The 20,942-nt window shown below is 43.1% G+C and overlaps 1 protein-coding gene across 6 annotated transcripts in view; it reads left to right on the top strand.

Annotated features, from left to right (window-relative positions):
* Positions 1 to 13,247, top strand: part of ZDHHC7 (zinc finger DHHC-type palmitoyltransferase 7) — a 34,579-nt gene extending 21,332 nt beyond the window's left edge. For 5 of the 6 annotated variants that reach the window (XM_023732544.1, XM_023732543.1, XM_023732546.1 and 2 more), the window contains 5 exons: positions 3,927 to 4,051; positions 5,923 to 6,055; positions 6,531 to 6,612; positions 7,675 to 7,805; positions 10,844 to 13,247. In XM_023732544.1, the coding sequence (XP_023588312.1) occupies positions 3,927 to 4,051; positions 5,923 to 6,055; positions 6,531 to 6,612; positions 7,675 to 7,805; positions 10,844 to 11,020 (648 nt within the window). In that variant the 3' untranslated portion in view covers positions 11,021 to 13,247. The remainder of the gene's footprint in view (positions 1 to 3,926; positions 4,052 to 5,922; positions 6,056 to 6,530; positions 6,613 to 7,674; positions 7,806 to 10,843) is intronic. The other variant, XM_004377734.2, reaches the window with a different exon arrangement.
* Positions 13,248 to 20,942: the final 7,695 nt, after the last annotated feature.

Here is a 20,942-nt window from a genome sequence, read left to right as displayed (position 1 = left end):
CGCTGTTGTTGTTAGGTGCCATCAAGTCGGTTCCGACTCAGACCCTATGTGCAATAGAATGAAACACTGCCCAGTCCTGCACCATCCTCACAGTCTTTGCTGTGTTTGAGCCCATTGTAGCAGCCACTGTGTCAGTCCCTCTCATTGAAGACCTTCCTCTTTTTTGCTGACCCTTTACTAGTCATGATGTCCTTCTCCAGGATTGGTCCCTCCTGATGACATGTCCACAGTACATGAGACGAAGTCTCACCATCCTCATTTCTAAGGAGCATTCTGGCTGTACTTCTTCCAGGACAGATTTGTTCATTCTTCTGGCAGTCCATGGTATATTAAGTATTCTTTGCCAACACTTTAATTCAAAGGCATCAATTCTTTGGTCTTCCTTATTCATTATCCAGCTTTTGCATGCATATGAGGCAATTGAAAATACCATGGTGTCATAGATTGAATTATGTCCCCCCCTAAAATGTGTGTATCAATTTGACTAGGCCATGATTCCTGGTATTCTGTGGTTGTCCTCCATTTTGTGATTGTAATTTTACATTAAAGAGGATTAGGGTGGGATTGTAACACCACCCTTACCCAGGTCACATTCCTCATCCAATGTAAAGGGAGTTTCCCTGGGCTGTGGCCTGTACCACCTTTTACCTCTCAAGAGATAAAAGGAAAGGGAAGCAAGCAGAGTGGGAGACCTCATACCACCAAGAAAGCAGTGCCAGGAGCAGAGCACATTCTTTGGACCCGAGGTTCCTGTGCTGAGATGCTCCCAGATCAAGGAAAGACTGATGACAACCAGGACCTTCCTCTAGAGCTGACAGAGAGATAAAGCCTTCCCCTGGAGCTGACGCCCTGAATTTGGACTTGTGGCCTACTAGACTGTGAGGAAATTAATTTCTCTTTGTTAAAGCCATCCACTTGTGGTATTTCTGTTATAGCAGCACAAGATGACTAAGACACATGGCCTGGGTCAGGCACACCTTTGTCCTCAAAGTGACATCTTTGCTTTTGAACACTTTAAAGAGTTCTTTTGCAGCAGATTTGCTCAATGCGATATGTTGTTTGATTTCCTGACTGCTGCTTCCATGGGTGTTGATTGTGGATCCAAGTAAAATGAAATCTTTGACAGCTCCAATATTTTCTCCGTTTATCATGACGTTGCTTATTGGTCCAGTTGTGAGGAGTTTTTGTTTGTTTTCTTTTTTCTTTATTTTGTTGTTGTTGTTAAGATACACAGCAAAACATACACCAATTTAGTAGTTTCTACATGTACAATTTAGTGACATTGATTATATTCTTCGAGTTGTGCAACTATCCTCACTCTCCTTTTCTGAGTTGTTCCTCTCTCATTAACTCACTGCCCCCTAAGGTTCCTATCTAATCTGTAGAGTTGCTGTTGTCAATTTGATCCAATAGAGATAGTTCTTAAAAGAAAGCATAATGCTCAAGGCAAACCTTTTTTACTAGTTAAGCTAAACTGTTGTTTGGCTTTAAGATTATTTCAGGGGATATTTTTGGTTTAAGGTTTAAAGATTATCTCAGGGAGGAGTCTGTACAATAGCTAAAACTTCTTGTACATGGATTAATTCCACTGGACAAGTTGAACAAGCTGTGACCAAAATCCAACAATATCTCGGGTTTATCCACACTCCATGGTTCCAGAAAGTCTGGAGTCCATGAGAGTTTGAAATTCTGTTCTGCATTTTTCCCCTTTTGATCAGAATTCTTATATGGAATCTTTGATCAAAATTTTCAGTAATGGTAGCTGGGCACCATCCAGTTCTTCTGTCTCATGGCAAAGGCGGCAACTGTTCATGGAGGCAATTAGCCACACGTTCCATATCGTCCTCCTATTCCTGACTCTCCTTTTTCCTCTAGAGACCAGTTGTTGTGCCTTGAATGGCAACTTGCAAGCTTTTAAGACCCCAGGCACTATTCAGAGAACTAGGAGATAGAACAGAAGCATTAAACACGTTATTAGGCCAATTAACTGGAATGTCCCATGAAACCATGACCTTAAACCTCCAAACCAAGGAACCAAATCCCGTGACATGTTGGTTTGTACATAAGCAGCCTCAGCAGCTTTTTTTTTTTTTCCTTTGTTTGTGCTTTAGGTGAAAAGTTTGCAGCTGAAGTTAATTTCTTATTCAAAAATTTATACACATAGTGTTTGTGACATTGGTTACAATCCCCACAATGTGACAGCATGTTCCCCCTTTCCACCCCAGGTTCCCTGTGTCCGTTCAACCAGTTCCTGTCCCTTCTTGCCTTCCTGTCTTTTGGGCAGGAGTTGCCCATTTGGTCTCATATATTTGATTGAAATAAGAAGCACAGTCCTCAAACGTATGTTATTGTTTTATAGGCTTGTCTAATCTTTGTCTGAAAAGTAGGCTTTGGGAGTGGTTTCAGTTCTGTTAGCAGAGTGTCTGGGAACCGTATTCTCAGGGGTTCCTCTAGTCTCTGTCAGACCAGTAAGTCTGGTCTTTTTTCATGAATTTGAATTCTGTTCTATATTTTTCTCCCATTCTGTCCGGGACCCTCTATTGTGATCCTTGCCAGAACGGCTGGTGGTGGTAGCTGGGCACCATCTAGTTCTGGGCTTAGGCTGGTGGAAGCTGTGGTTCATGAGGTCTTTTAGTCCTTTGGGTAGCTATTCTTTTGTTGTTGTTGTAAATATATCTGTCACACAACTTTTGCAAATTCAACTTTTTACAGGTGTACAGCTTATTGACAGCACTTAGAACAGTTGGCTATGCAACCCTATCCTTAATTAATGTGAGTTTTCCATCACTGTAAACAAACTCAGTACTCCATAAGCAATAACTTTCCCTTTCCCCCTCCCTCCCGCCCCTGGTAACCACTGATAAACTTTGGTCTCTATACATTTGCCTTTTCTTGTCTTTGCATATATGTGAGAGCGTATGATATTTGTCCTTTTGTGATTGGCTTATTTCACTCAGCATAATGTCATCAAACTTCTTTGCTTATTAACACTTTGAACAGGTCTTTTGCAACAGATTTGCCCAATGCAATATGTTGTTTGATTTCTCGACTGCTGCTTCTATGGGTGTTGATTGTGGATCCAAGTAAAATGAATTCCTCAACAACTTCAGTATTTTCTCTGTATATCATGATGTTGCTTATTGGTCTAGTCATGAGCATTTTTGTTTTCTTTATGTTGAGATGTAGTCCATACTGAAGGCTGTAGTCTTTGATCTTCATCAGTAAGTGCTTCAAGTCCTCTTTGCTTTCAGCAAGCAGTGTTGTATCATCTGCATATCACAAGTTGTTAATGAGTCTTTCTCCAATCCTGATGCCATGTTCTTCTTGATATAGTCCAGTTTCTTGGATTATTTGCTCAGCATACAGATTAAATAAGTATGGTGAAAGGATACAACCCTGATACACACCTTTCCTTTTTTAAACCACACAGTATCCCCTCGTTCTGTTTGAATGACTGTCTCTTAGTCTCTGTATAGATTCCGTCCACATGAGCACAATTAATTGTTCTGGAATTCCCAATCTTTGCAATGATGTCCAAAATTTGCTATGATCCACACAGTTGAATGGCTTTGCATAGTCAATAAAACACAGGTAAATATCTTAAATATCTTTCTGGTATTCTCTGCATTCAGCCAAGATCCATCCGACATCAGCAGTGTTATCCCTCCTTCCATGTCCTCTTCTGAATCAGCTTGAATTTCTGGCAGTTCCCTGTAGATGTACTGCTGCAGCCATTTTTGAGTTATCTTCAGCAAAATTTTACCTGCTTGTGATATTAATGATATTGTTTGATAATTTCCACATTCTGCGTTTTGGTTTTTTATATATATATGTAAAATGTCTTAAGATAAACTCCTCCACTTATTGATTTTTTTTTCTTAACCTTTCCTTGTCTCCAGCTAAAATGCATTCTTATTAAACCATAGGGAGCAGTACCCAAAGGGAACGCTACAAAGGAGTACATGGAGAGCCTGCAGCTGAAGCCGGGCGAGGTCATCTACAAGTGCCCCAAGTGCTGCTGTATCAAGCCCGAGCGTGCGCACCATTGCAGGTACCCACTGCTCTGGTGGGCTTGCGCGGCACCGCTTCTGCTGTCCACAGGCTGTGCCTGTGAGGGGCCTGGGCAGCACCGCATGACTGCAGTGGGGCATGAACCTGGGCTGTGTTCACAATCATAGGTGTCCTTTCCTTTCCACCATAGAGAGTTAAGTCCAAGGTCCAGTGCCAGCTGAAGGCCTCCGAGCTTGTCAGCAGTTCTCAAACAGTGCAGGCTTGGGGTCCCTTTCAGCCAGAGGGGACTCACCATAGGCCATGGCCAGAGGAAGTGATGTAGCAGCCACCTCTGTTTTGATGACACAGCTGCCACAGGCTGGTGTCCATGTCCTCAGCATTTATTGGGCATGTCCTGCGATGACTCCAGCAGAAATGTTTAGCCTCCTTGTCTTCCCCATGGCCATTTGCCCTGCATCTGGGTCTCCCAGCCAGGTATGTAGGGGGATTTTTGTATGTTCACTTTTGCCCCGACCTGGTGTGGCATTGCCATGTGAGACATTAACATCTGACAGTCTGGATCGATTTCTCTCACTCTTTGCAGTCGTGGTTACAAGTCCCTCCTCCTGTCCTTCCAGTGAAGGAGAAGAGCTGTGCTTAGAGCCTTTCTCATGGTGGGTGTCACTTGCTTAGATAAGCAAGTGAGGCTGAGCCAGAAGTCATTTGATGGAGAAAACAGAAAGCGAGGGAGTTTCATCTAGTTGATGGCCAGGAAAAGTTTTCAAAGGTTCATTTTCACACAGTTGGGCCAGAAAGTTAAAAAAAAGATGAAATACTAGAAAGGAGATGAGTACTTACCTGGGGCCGGGGCTGGGGGCGGGAGTGGGGAGTGACCGCTAATGGCATGGGACCTCTTTCTGGGGTGATGGAAGTGTTCTACAGTCATATTGGGGTGATAGTTGCACAACTCTGCAAATATACTAAAAACCATTGAATCGTACATGTAAAATGGTGGGTTTTTATGGTATGTAAAGGATACTCCCATAAAGCTGCTATAAAAAGATGAAATGGGAAAGTTTTGAAAATTACTAGAGTAACAGAGGCAGTAGAAATCGTGCTGGGAAGTCACCTACAGGTGCCCCAAGTGCTGCTACATCAAGCCAGAGTGCACACACCCCTGCAGGTACCCACTGCCCTGAGACTTCCCCTGAAGTCGGAAGTTCCGTTTTTGTTTTTTGTTGGAGTAGACTTACAACCTGCAGGCTTGTGAAATTGGGAACAATATTAATATGTGTGCCAGTGAACCAAAAGGTGATGCTATCACAGACTGTATACCTGGAGTTAAAGAGATCTGCTATCATAGGTGTTCAGCTTGTTGTAGTCAAAAGTGCAAGCTATTTCTAAAAAATAATTGATATTAAGTTAGCTGTTTTAGCTGTTTAAAATCTGAGGTATGGAATATTTTGGGCAAAGAAAATGCAACTGTAAAAACAACTTTATGTATGGGTCTGTAGTTGAGTGACTGCAGACGAATGTGGATTGAGTGGTAGAAATCCTTTGACGATACCGAGAATTTTTCTTTCCCTGAAGGTTTAAGTTCCATTTTTGTTTTTTACTAGACTTATAGCCTGCAAGCTTGTAAAATTGGGAACGATACTGATAATGTGTGCACAGTCCAATTCTAGTGGGAGAGTCTGAAAACTTACAAAATACAAAATATGGTTCAGCGTAACTTTTAGGCGCTAAACCTGCTATTCTACCAAATGTTCTCCTTAGGAAGCAAAGACATTTGGATTAATTCAGAACCATCACCTTTAAATCAGTGTAGTCAGTCTGTATTGTGGATATTGTTCTGACATGATAAATTAGAATATGTACTCTAATTTGTCCAGTCTCTAGTTTTATTTGGTTATCTTCCTCTGTTTTCCTCAGAGCCTGGGACACTAACACCAGACCTCTCCTTTTCAGTATTTGTAAGAGGTGCATCCGGAAAATGGACCACCACTGCCCCTGGGTGAACAACTGTGTGGGAGAGAAGAATCAGAGGTTTTTTGTGCTCTTCACTGTGAGTAAAAATATGTTTGTAGTGACTTGTATCAAATGTGGAACTCTAACTAGACTCTTGCCTGGATTAGGGACATTTATTCTGACATCAGATGGGTCTCCTTTGCCAGCCGTTTCCCTAGGATACAGACTGACACTGGGCTGTGTTGCTAGAAGGTGGTCTAGTAGGTGGTGTTTGTATTGTTATAGATGTTTGCTGTGGCTTAATTCTCTCTCCAGTGCTTTAAAGCACCATTGTTAATAGGATCTTCCTGAAGTGTTTTGTAACTTATTTCTCTCCTGTGTACTTTTCTATAAAATTATTTTATGTGGCCCAATATGATCTTCTCTAGGCAGCTGTAACTACTGCAGTTTATTCCTTCACTCATTAACTTTTATTGACAAATGAAGTGGAGTGAACATAATACTGATCAGTCTTCATTCCTAGAAATACTCAGTTGCTTACAAGTCACTAACCGATTTCCCCGTTGTTCTAGATGTACATAGCTCTGTCTTCAGTCCATGCTCTGATTCTCTGTGGATTTCAGTTTTTTTCCTGTGTCCGAGGGCAGTGGACGGGTAAGTGGATGTTTTGTGTGTCAGTCGTAGAAGTGTGTGCTCTTGGGTGAAGAGGGAAAAGCTTTAAAGGAAGAAGTGATTTTCCAGTTTTAAAGGAGATTCTTGCAGTTACTTCAGGAATTCATCAAATTATTGTATTTTAGAAAAGAATATGGTTAAGCCGTAACATGACTAGCCATTTTGCTAGTATAGTGAAGCCATATAACTTCTTCTTTAACCAATTACATGAATAATTTCTACTACCCATTGCCGTCAAGTCGTTTCTGACTCATAGCAACCCTATAGCACAGAGTAGAACTGCCCCCGTAGGGTTTCTAAGACTATAGTCTTTATGGAAGCAGACTGCCACATTTTTCTCCTCTGGAGTGGCTGGTAGGTTCGAACCACCAACCTTTCAGTCAGCAGCTGAGCGCTTAACCACTGTGCTACCAGGGCTCCTTCTAATTTCTACTAAGTAATTTTATTTACATCTTGCAGATTTTGAGACAAGGGGGAAATTAGTATTATTCTCACTGAACTTTGTCTTTGATTTCTGGTTATCTAGCTAACCATTGCTGACTAATCCTTTGCATTACTTAGTATGAGTGAGCACGTGGAGTCATTGCTGGATTGATTGTCCGGCTGTAGATGTGCAGACGGTCAGTGCAGATCCTCACATCCTGGGGGTGGGCAGGGATAGTCTCCCACGTGTATCCCCCCTGCAGAGATCATGCACAAGTGTAGGTAAGCATGGCTATTTCCTGGTTTTAATTGGGTGTGATAAGCAACTTAACATACGCTTGCAGAGTTGATAGAAATCACAGTTAGTGAGGAATCTTTTGGGACTGCTGGTCAGGAAACAGTGGTGTGAATTTTTTTTCCGGAAGGGCTGGCCTCCTTTGCTCCTTGGTGAACAACGAAGGTGTCTGCTTATAAAACAAGGACATTCTTCCACTGAGCTGGATGGAGGGTTGCCTGGGCATGGGGTGATTTCTTGCCCAAGTCACATACCTGGTGCTCTGTGGTTTGGGACGTTCGTTGTGCTCTCATGTCCAGCTATAACGCACTTTCTCTTGTTCACAGAATGCAGTGATTTTTCACCACCAATAACTGTAATCCTGTTGATCTTCTTGTGCCTTGAGGGTCTTCTGTTTTTCACTTTCACTGCAGTTATGTTTGGCACCCAGATCCACTCGATATGCAATGATGAAACGGTACGCTTCCTTCTCTGCTGTCTGCCTAGGGTTTGGTGAGAGGCCAGGTGAATGGGAAGTACTGATGTCCATAACTGGTGCATGTGTCTGAACTCAGGAGATTAATTGGATGACTTCAATAAGCTTAGACCAGTTCACTGCATTCGTTGTTACTTTTATTATGCACAGAGTGTATTTTAAGTATTGGTTTGATTTGAAAGTCAACAGAGCCAGACAAATAGAGCCAGCAAATTCCCAGATTCTAGGACACCCAGCCCCCTGTAGCAGGTAAGTGAGTTCAGGGATCGAGTGCTTTCTTGCCCTTCACACGCAGGTCTAGAGTAGGCACTCGGTAAATATTTGTGCAGAGTAACGAATGAATAAAAGTGTTGGTGCCCTTGTGCAGAGAACCAGCTCCCTCCTGCTACCCTTGTGGCTGTCTGAGTTGTTGCCCCAGCTTGTGTCCCACGCAGCCCTTCTGTCCTCTGTCCCATCTTGCCTTCTCTGCTATTGGTCTGGCCAACGGCTGCAGCCCGGCTGTGCTCGCAGAGGCTGTGTGGGGTCTGGGTCAGGGATGAAGCAGGAACTCAGTGACTCTCCCACTCTTGTATGTGTGAAACGCAGGCCAGTCTGCAGGTACCGAGAGCAGGAGGCCAGCCAGCTACTTTGTAAATATATGGAATTCTTGCTTTGAACTTACATCTACTTACTTGGCGTAATGCCCTTGGTACTTGTGTTCTCCAGACACCTCTTTCCACTTTCTCCATGCTGTTTATTTGGGTTTTAGAGGAGGGTTGATAAATAATAACCGTTTCCGTCTCCGAGTTTGGAACAAGATACATATCTCAAACATTTATCAAAGAAACTCTAAGAGTCTGTAGTATTGGGTGTTGATGAAGTGCTCCAGCTCTTTTATCCTACCCTAACTAAGGATGGGAACATGCGCCCTAACTCCACTCTTTCTGCCCATAGTGTAAGCGCCAGGGAGCATGTCCAGCAGAAGGGTCTTGGGTGGTGTGGGAGCAGGGAAGCCCTTCTGTTTGGGAGTGCAGTCAAAGTACATAGGGAGGTGTTTCAAAAATACTGTCAATTGAAGCACTTCCCTCAGTTATATCAATTTAGAAGGTATTTCTTTGTTGAAAGTTGAACATGTATGAAGAGATGTATGAAGAGATTTGGCTCTGGTATGTACAGAAAGAGCTTTCCAGCACCTGGCATGTGGTTACCTGTGTGGCTGTTTGGGCCCCTTCACTGCAGGTGATCATGCAGAGCTGTACTTGTCAGAGTATTTAGGAGGAGTGGGCTGCAGATTAAACCAGGAAGTCACTGGTTACCAGTGACTACCTTGGTTAGCTTTGTGGGCCTGGCCCCGCTGTAGTATATGTGTGTTCATCCCCTTCGCAGTTGGCGCTCTTATTGCCGCATTGTATAGATGAGAAAAGAGGCACTGAAGGGTTAAGTCACTTGTCCAGGGGCCCACAGTTAGCAGCTAATTGGTCTGAATTGGCCCCTAGCTATCTGGCTAGGTGCCCTCAATCCGCTGGCCTCTGTGGTTCAGTTTGGGGCTCCCATCATTACCCTGGAAGGTGGTGTATGGCCATGTCCCTGTGGGACAGTGTTTCTCAAGGTAGCAGCACAGTCAGATCACTTGGGGCCCTACCCTAAGCTGACCGAATGTGAACCTTGGGGAGGTAGGGCCCAGGTGTATCAGTACATTTTAGATGCTTTGAGTCTGCAGCCTCCTCTGCAGGGCTGTCTCCTTCTTAAGGTCCTTATGTGGGAGCAGCATTGACACTGGGCACATTCTCAGGCTGTGCACCACCCCCATGTGGCACAGGCGCCCACCCACACAGCCTTCTCAGGATTCCATGCTCCAGAGCTCAACAGTGGGATCTTAGTAATACCCTGTTAGGATAAGGCCTTATTCATTCTGTTTGGGGTGTCAGGGAACATCTTTGTTTCAATGTGGGATTCCTTTTTCTCTGGGCATGAGTGTATCTTCTAAATTTAAGCAGAAATCATTCAGAAAATTGTAAAATCAGGTGCAGACTTGATTATCCATCTAATGCATTTGTTACTAGCCTGTGTGGGTGGCATGTCTGAGGAAGACAGTGGGCCTCTGTAGAAAAACACAGACGCCTGTTCGAACTAGTTGGCTGTCAAGTGTGAGGTGGTTCCTGGGACACGCTAGGTTGCATGTTTTTATCCCCAGTGCTCTGTGACAAGAATGTCATGTTTATTGAAGCCCAGGGGACCAAGAGTTGTGTTAGAAAGAATACAGCTAGATAAAGCCCAGTGTTGGCTAAGAGCCCACCCAGGGGAACACTTTCATGAGGAAAGTTTTTGTAGAAAGCCCCTTACGCTTGTGACTCAGGATGTTACTTAGGAAATGGGGCTGACTGCCATGTGGTTGCCTCCGATATGAAGCATTGTTGATGGAAGCTGATAGGAGGCTCCAGGTGGCCTGAGTAAGGCCCAGGGTCTTTATTAGCAGTGACAGTGAGCTGCTTGCCCACAGAGTTTTTCCTGTGTTCTAGGGGGCTTGGCCTGCAGCAGGTGGTTTTGGTCTGTCTTCATGCCCGGTGGAGGGTGCTGACCGAGCTCCACAGTGACGGGCAGGCATGGAGTTCACACTGCCCTAGACCCTCAACGTCTTACCTGCCTTGTCCGCCCCACCTGAGAGGGACCCACCCAAATTTCCATCTTAGCAACTGTGTCTTTTCAGGAACATGCCTTTTCTAATTCGGAAAGAACTAGAACATTCCATCAAGCGATATACAGTCAGAAAGGGCAGGAGTAACAAGAGTAGTCAGCGTTCACTGAACCTTGCCCTCTGCCTGGCCCAGGTGTGATAGCTGCCAAAGCTCACACTGGTCAGATTGCTGGAGCCAGGGGGGGGCCTACTCTGCCACTTACTCAGAGCCCACACTTTTCTTCAGTTCTTCCTCCTAAAATGAAACAGCATACTGCAGTTTGAGGGTATTGCCCTTTTGAACCACTCGGCCGAGCCTGTGTCTGTCAGGGGTGCTGCCAACCTCTTGCTTTTCTTTTGCCTCCAGGAGATCGAGAGACTGAAAAGCGAAAAGCCCACGTGGGAGCGGAGGCTTCGCTGGGAAGGGATGAAGTCTGTCTTTGGGGGTCCCCCCTCACTCCTCTGGATGAATCCCTTCGTAGGATTCCGATTCAGGCGGCTGCAGACAAGAACCAGGAAAGGAGGCCCAGAGTTCTCTGTTTAAGTCCGCTCATCATGCTGGAACTTGTTCACGTACTTTAAATTATTTATTTGGGGTCTGAAAGGGTATCAGCGCTCATCTGTGACCAGTAGGACAAACTGAACCTACACAAACAAATTGCTTGCAGCAAGCAGAGTTTTATATATTTATAGTCACAGATGGCAGATTTTCCAAACCAATAACTGGATGATACTCTGACCAGTGTTCACCTGTATGACTGATGCATGGGGTGTGGCTACACCAGGAAGCCAGTTGTCATTATCTTCCTGCACAGTTAGGATTTTTGTTAAGAATACTTTGCATTTTATAAGAAGCTCTTTGGGATATTATATGGGTTATTACAGTCCTGTGAATGAGCTGCATTTTTCAGTCATGAGGAAGATAAAAACCAATCTGGTAAACACAAATTCCCAGACTGGCCACTCCAGGGAGTCCCTGTTTACTCAGGATTCATGAGTGCTCCCCGTGATCATAGTGGGGCATTTACATAGAAACACATCTTGGTCTTGATTCGCTGTGACATTTTCTTTGCACTGAAGTTGCAAAAGATCTGTGTGCCCAGAGCAGCCCCGGCGGGCTCCAGGTCCATGCCCACCACCCCGAGAAGCGGCATTCTTTAACCCTTTCAGCACATCCTGTGTGCGTGCGTGTATGTGCGTGTGCTGCACTTGTGTTTTGAAACTAGCGGTGTTGTTGAGATGATAAAATGTTGAGTGGCTGTGAACAGCAAACAAGCTATTTTTTAGAAACCAACATTTCAGGGAAGAGGGGCGAGCTGCTATGGTGCCCTCCTCCGGCGGGCTCACTCTGAATGAGCTGCTGCAGTGCCCTCCTCCGGCGGGCTCACTCTGAATGTATTGCAGGTTGGAGAATATCTCGATCCAAAGAACAGTCATTCCCGTGTGGTCCTGTGTTTTCCTCCCGTTTTCATTTTATTTTCAAATCTTGAGTGCGTGAGGGCCTTGGAATGAATTTTTTTGTCCCCAAGTGAGCAGTATATAACTGGCACCCTCAGTAAGAGAAGAGAAAAACCTCATGGTGGCCTCGAACTTTGTGTAGCTCCACGATGTGATGCTGTCATCAGTGTGCAGGAGGAGGGAGGCATGCCAGCAGTGAAACACCACAAGAAACAAGGTGTTTGCCTGTTGACACCTCTGAGAAGGGGAGGGGACCGCAAGGCCACTTGCCCGGTAACAGGGACAACTTTGTGCCTTGGTTGCAGGTGACAGTGGAAGACAGGTATGAAAGCACTGAGCCAGTGAAGAATATTCAGAGTGAGAACAGCCTGTTTGATCTTAGATGTCATTTATGTTTGCTTTTCTACCCACCTCACAAGTGATAAAATAGGAACCTTGATGCAGAACTTAAAATCATGCCAGAAAGCAAATGCTCCCCGCTTGGGGGACTTGCCTTAACCCTACCTGGTTTGTGCATTCTTTGCGAGATGCATCGAGAAGCAATCGATAGCAAATTCCGGAGGTCTTCGTTTGAGTTCGCTTCCCACACTAAGAAAAACTGGTGTTTCCCTCCTGTTCTGTTTATCTGTGGACTGTTTTATTATTTTTTAAATTAATCTGTACCCTATCCTAATCAGGACTTATACCACTGTTGATGCAAAATCACAAAGGGACCTACTTGATTCACCATTGGTAGCCAAGTGAACAAAACCGTGTGATGATTTTGAAATGGAACAAATCACTACGGAAATGTGCGAGCTATTGGGAATGGACGTCACAGCCAGAGGAACAAGAGCACCTGTTGTGGGTGATCAGGAGATTGTCTTGCATATCCATTTGCACATCTGTTGTCTGGATTGGACATGTATATTGGGCTTCAATGTGAGGCTTTTAATATGTATATCCTGTTTATCAATAAACAAATTATCTAAGTGGTCAAATCCTGTAACACTTGGCAAGTTTGTGCAAGTCAAGTATACTTGCCTTTTCAGCCTCTTCTTTCAGTGTAACTTTTATATGAAATAAAGTAACCAATTGATAGTTCTCAGAGAATTGATGAGGTGGCAGAAGTTCTTCATGGATGTCAGTGCATCTTCGGTGGCTGGTCTACCCTTTCCTTTCCTCGGTACTATCCTTAGCCCCCCGGCTGTCCTAGCCAGGTCTGTGCTGTTTCCCGACCTCTGAGTGCTTTAGTGCACTGATGAATGGCTCCAGTGTCCCCTCCAAACCCTAGTCAGTCAGGCACTACTCTCCCCGACTTGCCACACCCACACCCCACTGTTTTCTGGCTGTTTGACTTTAAGTTGACTTCCATCCAGTGTCTTCGTTATCTAGTGCTACTGTAACAGAAATAACCACATGTGGGTGACTAACAAACAGAAATTTATTCTCTCACAGTTAAGCTAGAAGTCTGAATTCAGAACTCTGGCTTTAGGGGGAAGTCTTTCTCTCTCTGTCAGCTCTGGAGGAAGGTTCTTTTCTGAGCTTCTGCTCTTGAGCAGTTTTTATGTGGCTTGGCATCTCTCTTTCCTCATCTCTTCTCTCTCACTTGTTTTAATCTCTTATATCTCAAAAGAGATTGAAGACACACCCTACAATGATCCTGCCTCATTAACAACAGAGACAACCTATTCCTAAATGAGATTATAACCACAGGCATAGATGTTAGGATTTACAGCACATATTTTGGGGGGACGTAATTCAATCCATAACATTCCACCTGTTGGCCCCCAAAATTCATGTCCTTCCCACGTGCAAAACACATTTACCCCATCACATCACCCCAAAAATCTTAAACCAACTCCAGGTCTAAAATCTCATCCTCTGAATCATCTAAATCAAATATGGGTGAGGAGGTGGGGCCAAGATGGCGGAGTAGTCAAACGCTTCCTCTGGTCCCTCTTACAACAAAGACTTGAAAGAATAAGTGAATTGATTATATATGACAATATAGGAGCCCTGAACATCAAAGACAAAGTTGAGGAATCGGACTTAGCAGCAGCGGGAGGGAGAAATAATTCAGAAGCAGCGAGGAGTTGCCATACCTGACCTGGCTGGCACTGGCATTCTTAAGGCTAGATCGGCTAGCGCACCAAGGGTGAGGCTAGCAGTGGTGCTTGAGATGCGTTTTCCACATGGGAAGAGACCAAGCGGCAGAGAGTCTGCTTAACTCTCCAGAACTAGCGAGAAACGGCACTCAGTTGACAAAAGGTAAGTACAAGCATCTAACCTACCATGTGGATCAAACTCCTTCCCCCTCTTTTGGGAAGTCCCTCTCTCCCACGTACCTGGCCCTTCCCCACTTCGCTCCGGGTCCTGGTCTGGCTTCAGTGATTGCTGTGCCCCCTCATCCGGAAGTAGGACCCGTTGCATGCCCTGAGCCATTCTCCCGGATTTGGCAAGGGAACAAATTAACAAATAGGAAAAAATAATCTGCTAGCTCCCCTAAGTTGGGAACTCAGGGCAGGCACAGCCCCTTTGTCTAGGCACAGGCATAAGGGGTCCACGGACTTTGCCTTTCACCCTTACATAGACCTGTATGGGTCCATTTCAACAGTGTAGGCCCTTACTAGCACAGTACAGCAGGGTATATACCTGAAGCCTGTTTTCATCTGTGTCAGCCATAAGGTGGAGTGGCAGATTAATGGCATTTGACACTGCCCTGCCCATTAAGCAGGGTCATCACCTACCCACATCAGGGGCCTGAGGACTGGTGGCTTCACCCACTCCACTGAGCCACCTGCAACAGGAGTCCAAGAATAAGTGGTGCCTCCCAGTCCTTACAGCCAACAGCATTGGGTGCCTACAGTCTGGCTGCAAAACCCACCCACCTACGCGCTCTAGGGAACAGGGAAAAGCTTTTTTCCCAGACACTCGGGCAGCAGTCAGGCTCGTTTTGATCAGCGCATGACCCCCTACTGTGGCCAGATACCTGTGCCTACTCCACCTCTGCCCATCTAGGACTGTAGATGAGAGCCTGCACCACACAGTCGGTGAGCAACGACCTGGTCACCTAAGCTGAATCCACACAAGGAAAGTAAACGGACTCCGGGGCTCACATACCTAGTAACAGCTCTAGGCATCTGGAGACAAGACATGAGAGCTTCAAAGATGCTGATAATCAAACAAGTTCACATGACCAGCCTATTTGGGCATATCAAAACAAAGCAATACAAGAAGCTAAGACACAGTAAGCAAACATAAAATATAAGAATTTATTGATAGCTTGGAAATAACAGTCAATATCAAGTCACATAAAGAGGCAGACCATGAGGGCTTCAGCAAGCCACCAAAACAATCAAGAAACCTTCCGGAGGAAGATAACTTGGAATTACCAGAGGTAGAATTCAAAAGATTAATATACAGAGCTCTTCAAGAGATCAGGAATATCAGGCAAAATGCAGAACAAGCCAAGGAACACACAGATAAAGCAATAGAGGAACTTAAGAAGGTTATACAAGAGCATAATGACAAAGTTAACAGGCTGCAAGGATCCATAGACAGCAAACAGAAATCCTAAAGATTAACAATAAAATTTCAGAATTAGACAACTCTATAGAAAGTCATAGGAGCAGAATTGAGGCAATGGAAGTCAGTGAGATTGAAGATAAACCACTTGACACCAACTTATTTGAGGAAAAATCAGATAAAAGAATTTTTAAAAAACGAAGAAACCCTAAAAATTATACGGGACTCTATCAAGAGGAATAAGCTACGAGTTTGAGTACTAGAACAGAGGGAGATAACAGAAAATAGAGAATTGTTGAAGATTTCTTGGCAAAAAACTTCCCTGATATCATGAAAGATGAGAAGGTATCTATCCAAGAAGTTCATTGAATGCCACAGATGGTAGATCCCAAAAGAAGTCACTAAGACATAATCAAACTAGCCAAAACCAAAGATAAAAAATTTTAAGAGAGGCTAGGGATAACAAAAAGTCATCTACAAAGAAGAGTCAATAAGACTAAGCTCGGACTACTCAGCAGAAACCATGCAGGCAAGAAGGTAATGACATGACATACATAAAGCCTTGAAGGAAAAAAATTGCCAGTCAAGAATTATATATTCAGCAAAACTGTCTCTCAAATATGATGGTGAAATTAGGGCATTTCCAGATAAACAGAAGGTTAGAGAATTTGCAAAAACCAAACCAAAATTACAAGAAATACTAAAGAAAGTCCTCTGGTTAGAAAATCAATAACATCAGATAACAACCCAAGACTAGAACACAGGACAGAACAACCAAATATCAACCCAGGTAGGGAAGTCACAAAAATAAATTAATGCTAAAACACTGAAAATAGGGAAATAGAGATGTCAATATGTAAAAGATGACATTAAAACAAAGAAGAGGGACTAAATGTAGTCACAGATCTTTCATATGAAGAGGAAGTCAAGGCAATATAAAGAAATAAAAGATTGGTTTAAACTTAGAAAAATAGGAGTAAATATTAAGGTAACCACAAAGGAAACTAACAATCCTACACATCAAAATAAAAAAAACATAAAGACTCAGCAAATACTAAATCAACAACAATGAAAATACATGAAGAAAAATGACTCAGCATGGAAAATTAAGGGGAACAAAGAAACTGAACAACACACAAATAAAGACATCAAAATGACAGCACTAAACTCATACATATCAATAATTATGCTGAATATAAATGGACTAAATGCACCAATAAAGAGAGAGTGGCAGAATGGATAAAAAAACACAATCTGTCTATATGCTGCCTACAAGTTAAAGACACAAACAAACTAAAACTCAAAGGATGGAAAAAATATATCAAGAAAACAGTCGAAAAAGAGCAGGGGTAGCATTATTAGTCTGACAAAACAGACTTTAAAGCAAAATCCACCACAAAGGATAAGGAAGGACACTATATAGTGATTAAAGGGTAATACGCCAGGAGGACATAACCATAATAAATATTTACGCACCCGATGACAGGGCTCCAAAATACATAAAACAAACTCTAACAGCATTGAAAAGAGAAATAGCTCCACAATAATAGTAGGAGACTTCAACACACTACTTTCGGTGAAGGACAGAACATCCAGAAAGAAGCTCAATAAAGACATGGAAGATCTAAATGCCAGAATCAGCCAACTTGATCTCATAGATATACAGAACACTCCACCCAACAGCAGCCAAGTATACTTTCTTTTCCAATGCACATGGAACATTCTCCAGAATAGACCACATATTAGGCCAGAAAGCAAACATTAACAGAATCCAAAACATGGAAATATTACAAAGCATCTTTTCTGACCATAAAGCCATAAAAGTAGAAATCAATAACAGAAAAAGCAAGGGAAAAAAATCAAATACTTGGAAATTGAATGAAACCTTGCTCAAAAACCACTGGGTTAGAGAATAAGGATGAAATAAAGAAATTCATAGAGTGAAAACACATCCTACCAGAACATATGGGACACAGCGAAAGCAGTGCTCAGAGGTCAATTTATAACAATAATTGCACACATCCAAAAAGAAGAAATGACCGAAATCAAAATATTAAGCATGGAATTCAAACAAGTAGAAACAGAGCAGCAAAAGAAGTCCTCGGGCACCAGAAGAAAGGAAATAATAAAAATTAGAGCAGAATTAAATGAAATAGAGTAGAAAAACAATTGAGAGAGTTAACAAGACCAAAAGCTGGTTCTTTGAAAAGATCAACAAAATTGATAAACTATTGGCCAAACTGACAAAAGAAAAACAGGAGAGGAAGCAAATAACCCAAATAAGAAATGAGATGGGTGATATCACAACAGACCAACTGAAATTAAAAGAATCAGAATACTATGAAAAATTGTACTCCAACAAATTTGAAAACCTAGAGGAAATGGACAAATTTCTAGAAACACACTACCAACCTAAACTAACACAAACAGACGTAGAACAACTAAATAAACCTATAACAAAAGAAGAGATTAAAAAGGTAATTAAAAAACTCCCAACAAAAAAATGCCTTGGCCCAGATGGCTTCATGGGAGAATTCTACCAAACTTTCAGAGAAGAGTTAACACCACTACTACCAGAGATATTTCAGAGCATAGAAAAGGATGGAAGACTCCCAACCACATTCTGTGAAACCAGCATAATCCTGATACCAAAACCAGGTAAAGACACTACAGGAAAAGAAAATTACAGACCAATATCCCTCATGAACATAGATGCAAAAATCCTCAACAAAACTCTAGCCAATAGAATTCAACAACATATCAAAAAAATAATTCACCGTGACCAAGTGGGATTCATACCAGGTATACAGGGATGGTTCAACATTAGAAAAACAATGACTGTAATGCATCACATAAATAAAACAAAAGACAAGAACCACATGATCTTATCAATTGATGCAGAAAGGACATTTGACAAAGTCCAACATCCATTCGTCATAAAAACTCAGCAAAATAGGCATAGAAGGGAAATTCCTCAAAAATCGATTTGGTGCTTCCTTAAAAACTAGAAATAGATCCAGAAATCCCACTCCTTGGAATATATCCTAGAGAAATAAGAGCTGTCACACGAATAGATATGTGCACACCCATGTTCATCGCAGCACTGTTCACAATAGCAAAAAGAAGGAAACAACCTAGGTGCCCATCAACGGACAAATGGATAAATTATGGTATATTCACACAATGGAATACTAGGCAATGATAAAGAACAACGATGAATCCGTGAAACATCTCATAACATGGATGATACTGGAAGGCATTATGCTGAGTGAAATAAGTTGCAAAAAGACAAATATTGTATGAGACCACTATTATAAGAACTCAAGAAAATATTTAAACACAGAAGAAAACATTCTTTGATGGTTATGAGGGTGAGGAGGGAGGGAGAGGGGAATTCACTAACTGGATAGTAGACAAGATTCATCTTAGGTGAAGGGAAGGACAACACACAATACAGGGGAAGTCAGCACAACCAGATAGTAGATAAGAATTATCTTAGGTGAAGGGAAGGACAACACACAATACAGGGGAAGTCAGCACCACTGGAGTAAGCCAAAAGCGAACAAGTTTCCTGAACACAACAAAACACTTCGAGGGACAATGTAGCAGGGGCAGGAGTCTGGGGACCATGGTTTCAGGGGACATCTAGGTCAATTGGCATAACAAAATTTATTAAGAGAATGTTCTGCATCCCACTTTGGTGAGTGTTATCTGGGGTCTTAAAAGCTAGCGAGCGGCCAACTAAGATGCATCAATTGCTTCAAGCCCACCTGTAGCAAAGGAGAATGAACAGCAAAGACACAGGAAAATATTAGTCCAGGAGACAAAAGGGGCCACATAAACCAGAGACTCCATCATCCTGAGTCCAGAAGAACTAGATGGTGCCCGGCTACCACCAATGACCGCCCTGACAGGGAACACAACAGAGAGTCCCTAATGGAGCAGGAGAAAAGTAGGGTGCAGAACTCAAATTCTAGTAGAAAGACCAGACTCAGTGGTCTGACTGAGACTAGAAGAACCCCAGAAGACATGGCCCCCGGACTCTTTCTAACCCAAAAGTAAAACCATTCCCGAAGCCAACTCTTCAGACAAAGAGTAGACTGGACTATGAGACATTGAATGATACTCGTGAAGAGTGTGCTTCTTAGTTCAAGTATATACATGAGACTAAATGGGCAGCTCCTATCTGGAGGTGAGATGAGAAGGCAGAAAGGGATAGGAGCGGTTTGAATGGACATGGGAAATCTGGGGTGGAAAGGAAGAAAGTGGGGTCACATAACAATGTGTGTATAAATTTTTGTATGAGAAACTAACTTAAGCTGTAAATTTTCACCTAAAGCACAATTAAAAAATAATATGGATGAGACTTTAGGAGTGTTCCATCCTGGGGCAAAATCCTCTTCATGTGTGAACCAATGAAATCTAGACTACAAGTTATCTCTTTCCAAAGTACAGTGGTGGAACAGGCACAAGATAGACATTTCCATTACAAATGGGAGAAATTGGAGGGAAAGAAGGGATAATGGGCACCCAGCAAGTCCAAAAGCCAACAGAACAATTTACATTCGCTCTCAAAGCTTGAAAATAACCCTCTGTTCTCTGAGACTATCCTGCCAATGGCCCCACCCTCCAGACTCTTGATGTTTTCCATGCCCCCTGGATTCTGGGTAGAGGCCCCTCAGCCCTGGGCTTCATCTCTACCTTCTAGGTCCACTAGAACAGCAACTCTGCTACCCTGGCTTTGGGCAGCCCCATTCTCCTACTCCATATGAGTGGCAACCCCAATCCCTTGGCTCCGGCAGGCTCTGCTCTTCTGCCTCTTGGGCATGGCAGCCCCACTCCTTCAGGTTTGGGCTGCAACCCCATCCTCCCGGCACACCTTAATGGCAGCCTCACACTCCAGAACTGAGTTGAAGATCTGACTCTTTGAAACCTAGGAGGCTGTGGCCCTGCCCTTTGAGATCCAGGAGATCGTGGCCCCACCCTTTGAAGGCCCTGATTCCTGTACTCCTTCCAACAGTTCTGCTAATCTCCAAGCTGTTCCAGGGATGGTCCTTTTCTTGAAGAACAACAGATGTAGCTTCTTTGGCCTGTTTCCTGCCTGTAGAATTCCAAGAGGCAGACAGCTTTCTTTTCTTTCATTCCTTCTCTTTTCCCTTCAGTCTAAGCTGATGGGTTTCTGCTGTAGTAGTTGGTTAGATCCATCAGTCAGAGGCTTAGTCTCTTTAACAAAAGGTTATATAGCCACATCCTTGGTGTAAATTCTAGGAACCATTTCCTTGGTTGTACAACAGAATCTTCCAAATCTTTGTAAGTTTTGTTTTCATTTTGCACAGTTCATTTTTAAGTCCATCTCTTTCCTCTTGCACTTTACTATATAAGTGGCAAGGAGAAACCATGTGGCCCCCTTAAGATCTTGCTTAGAAATCTCCTCAGCCAAATATTCAAGTTTATCACTTTACAAGTCCTACCATCCACCAAACATTTGAACATAATTCAAA

This window comes from Trichechus manatus, unplaced genomic scaffold, assembly GCF_000243295.1.
Source record: "Trichechus manatus latirostris isolate Lorelei unplaced genomic scaffold, TriManLat1.0 scaffold00053, whole genome shotgun sequence".
NCBI lineage: Eukaryota > Metazoa > Chordata > Mammalia > Sirenia > Trichechidae > Trichechus > Trichechus manatus.
The sequence above is the reverse complement of the archived record's forward strand: the minus strand, read 5'-3'. Positions and strand labels throughout refer to the sequence as shown.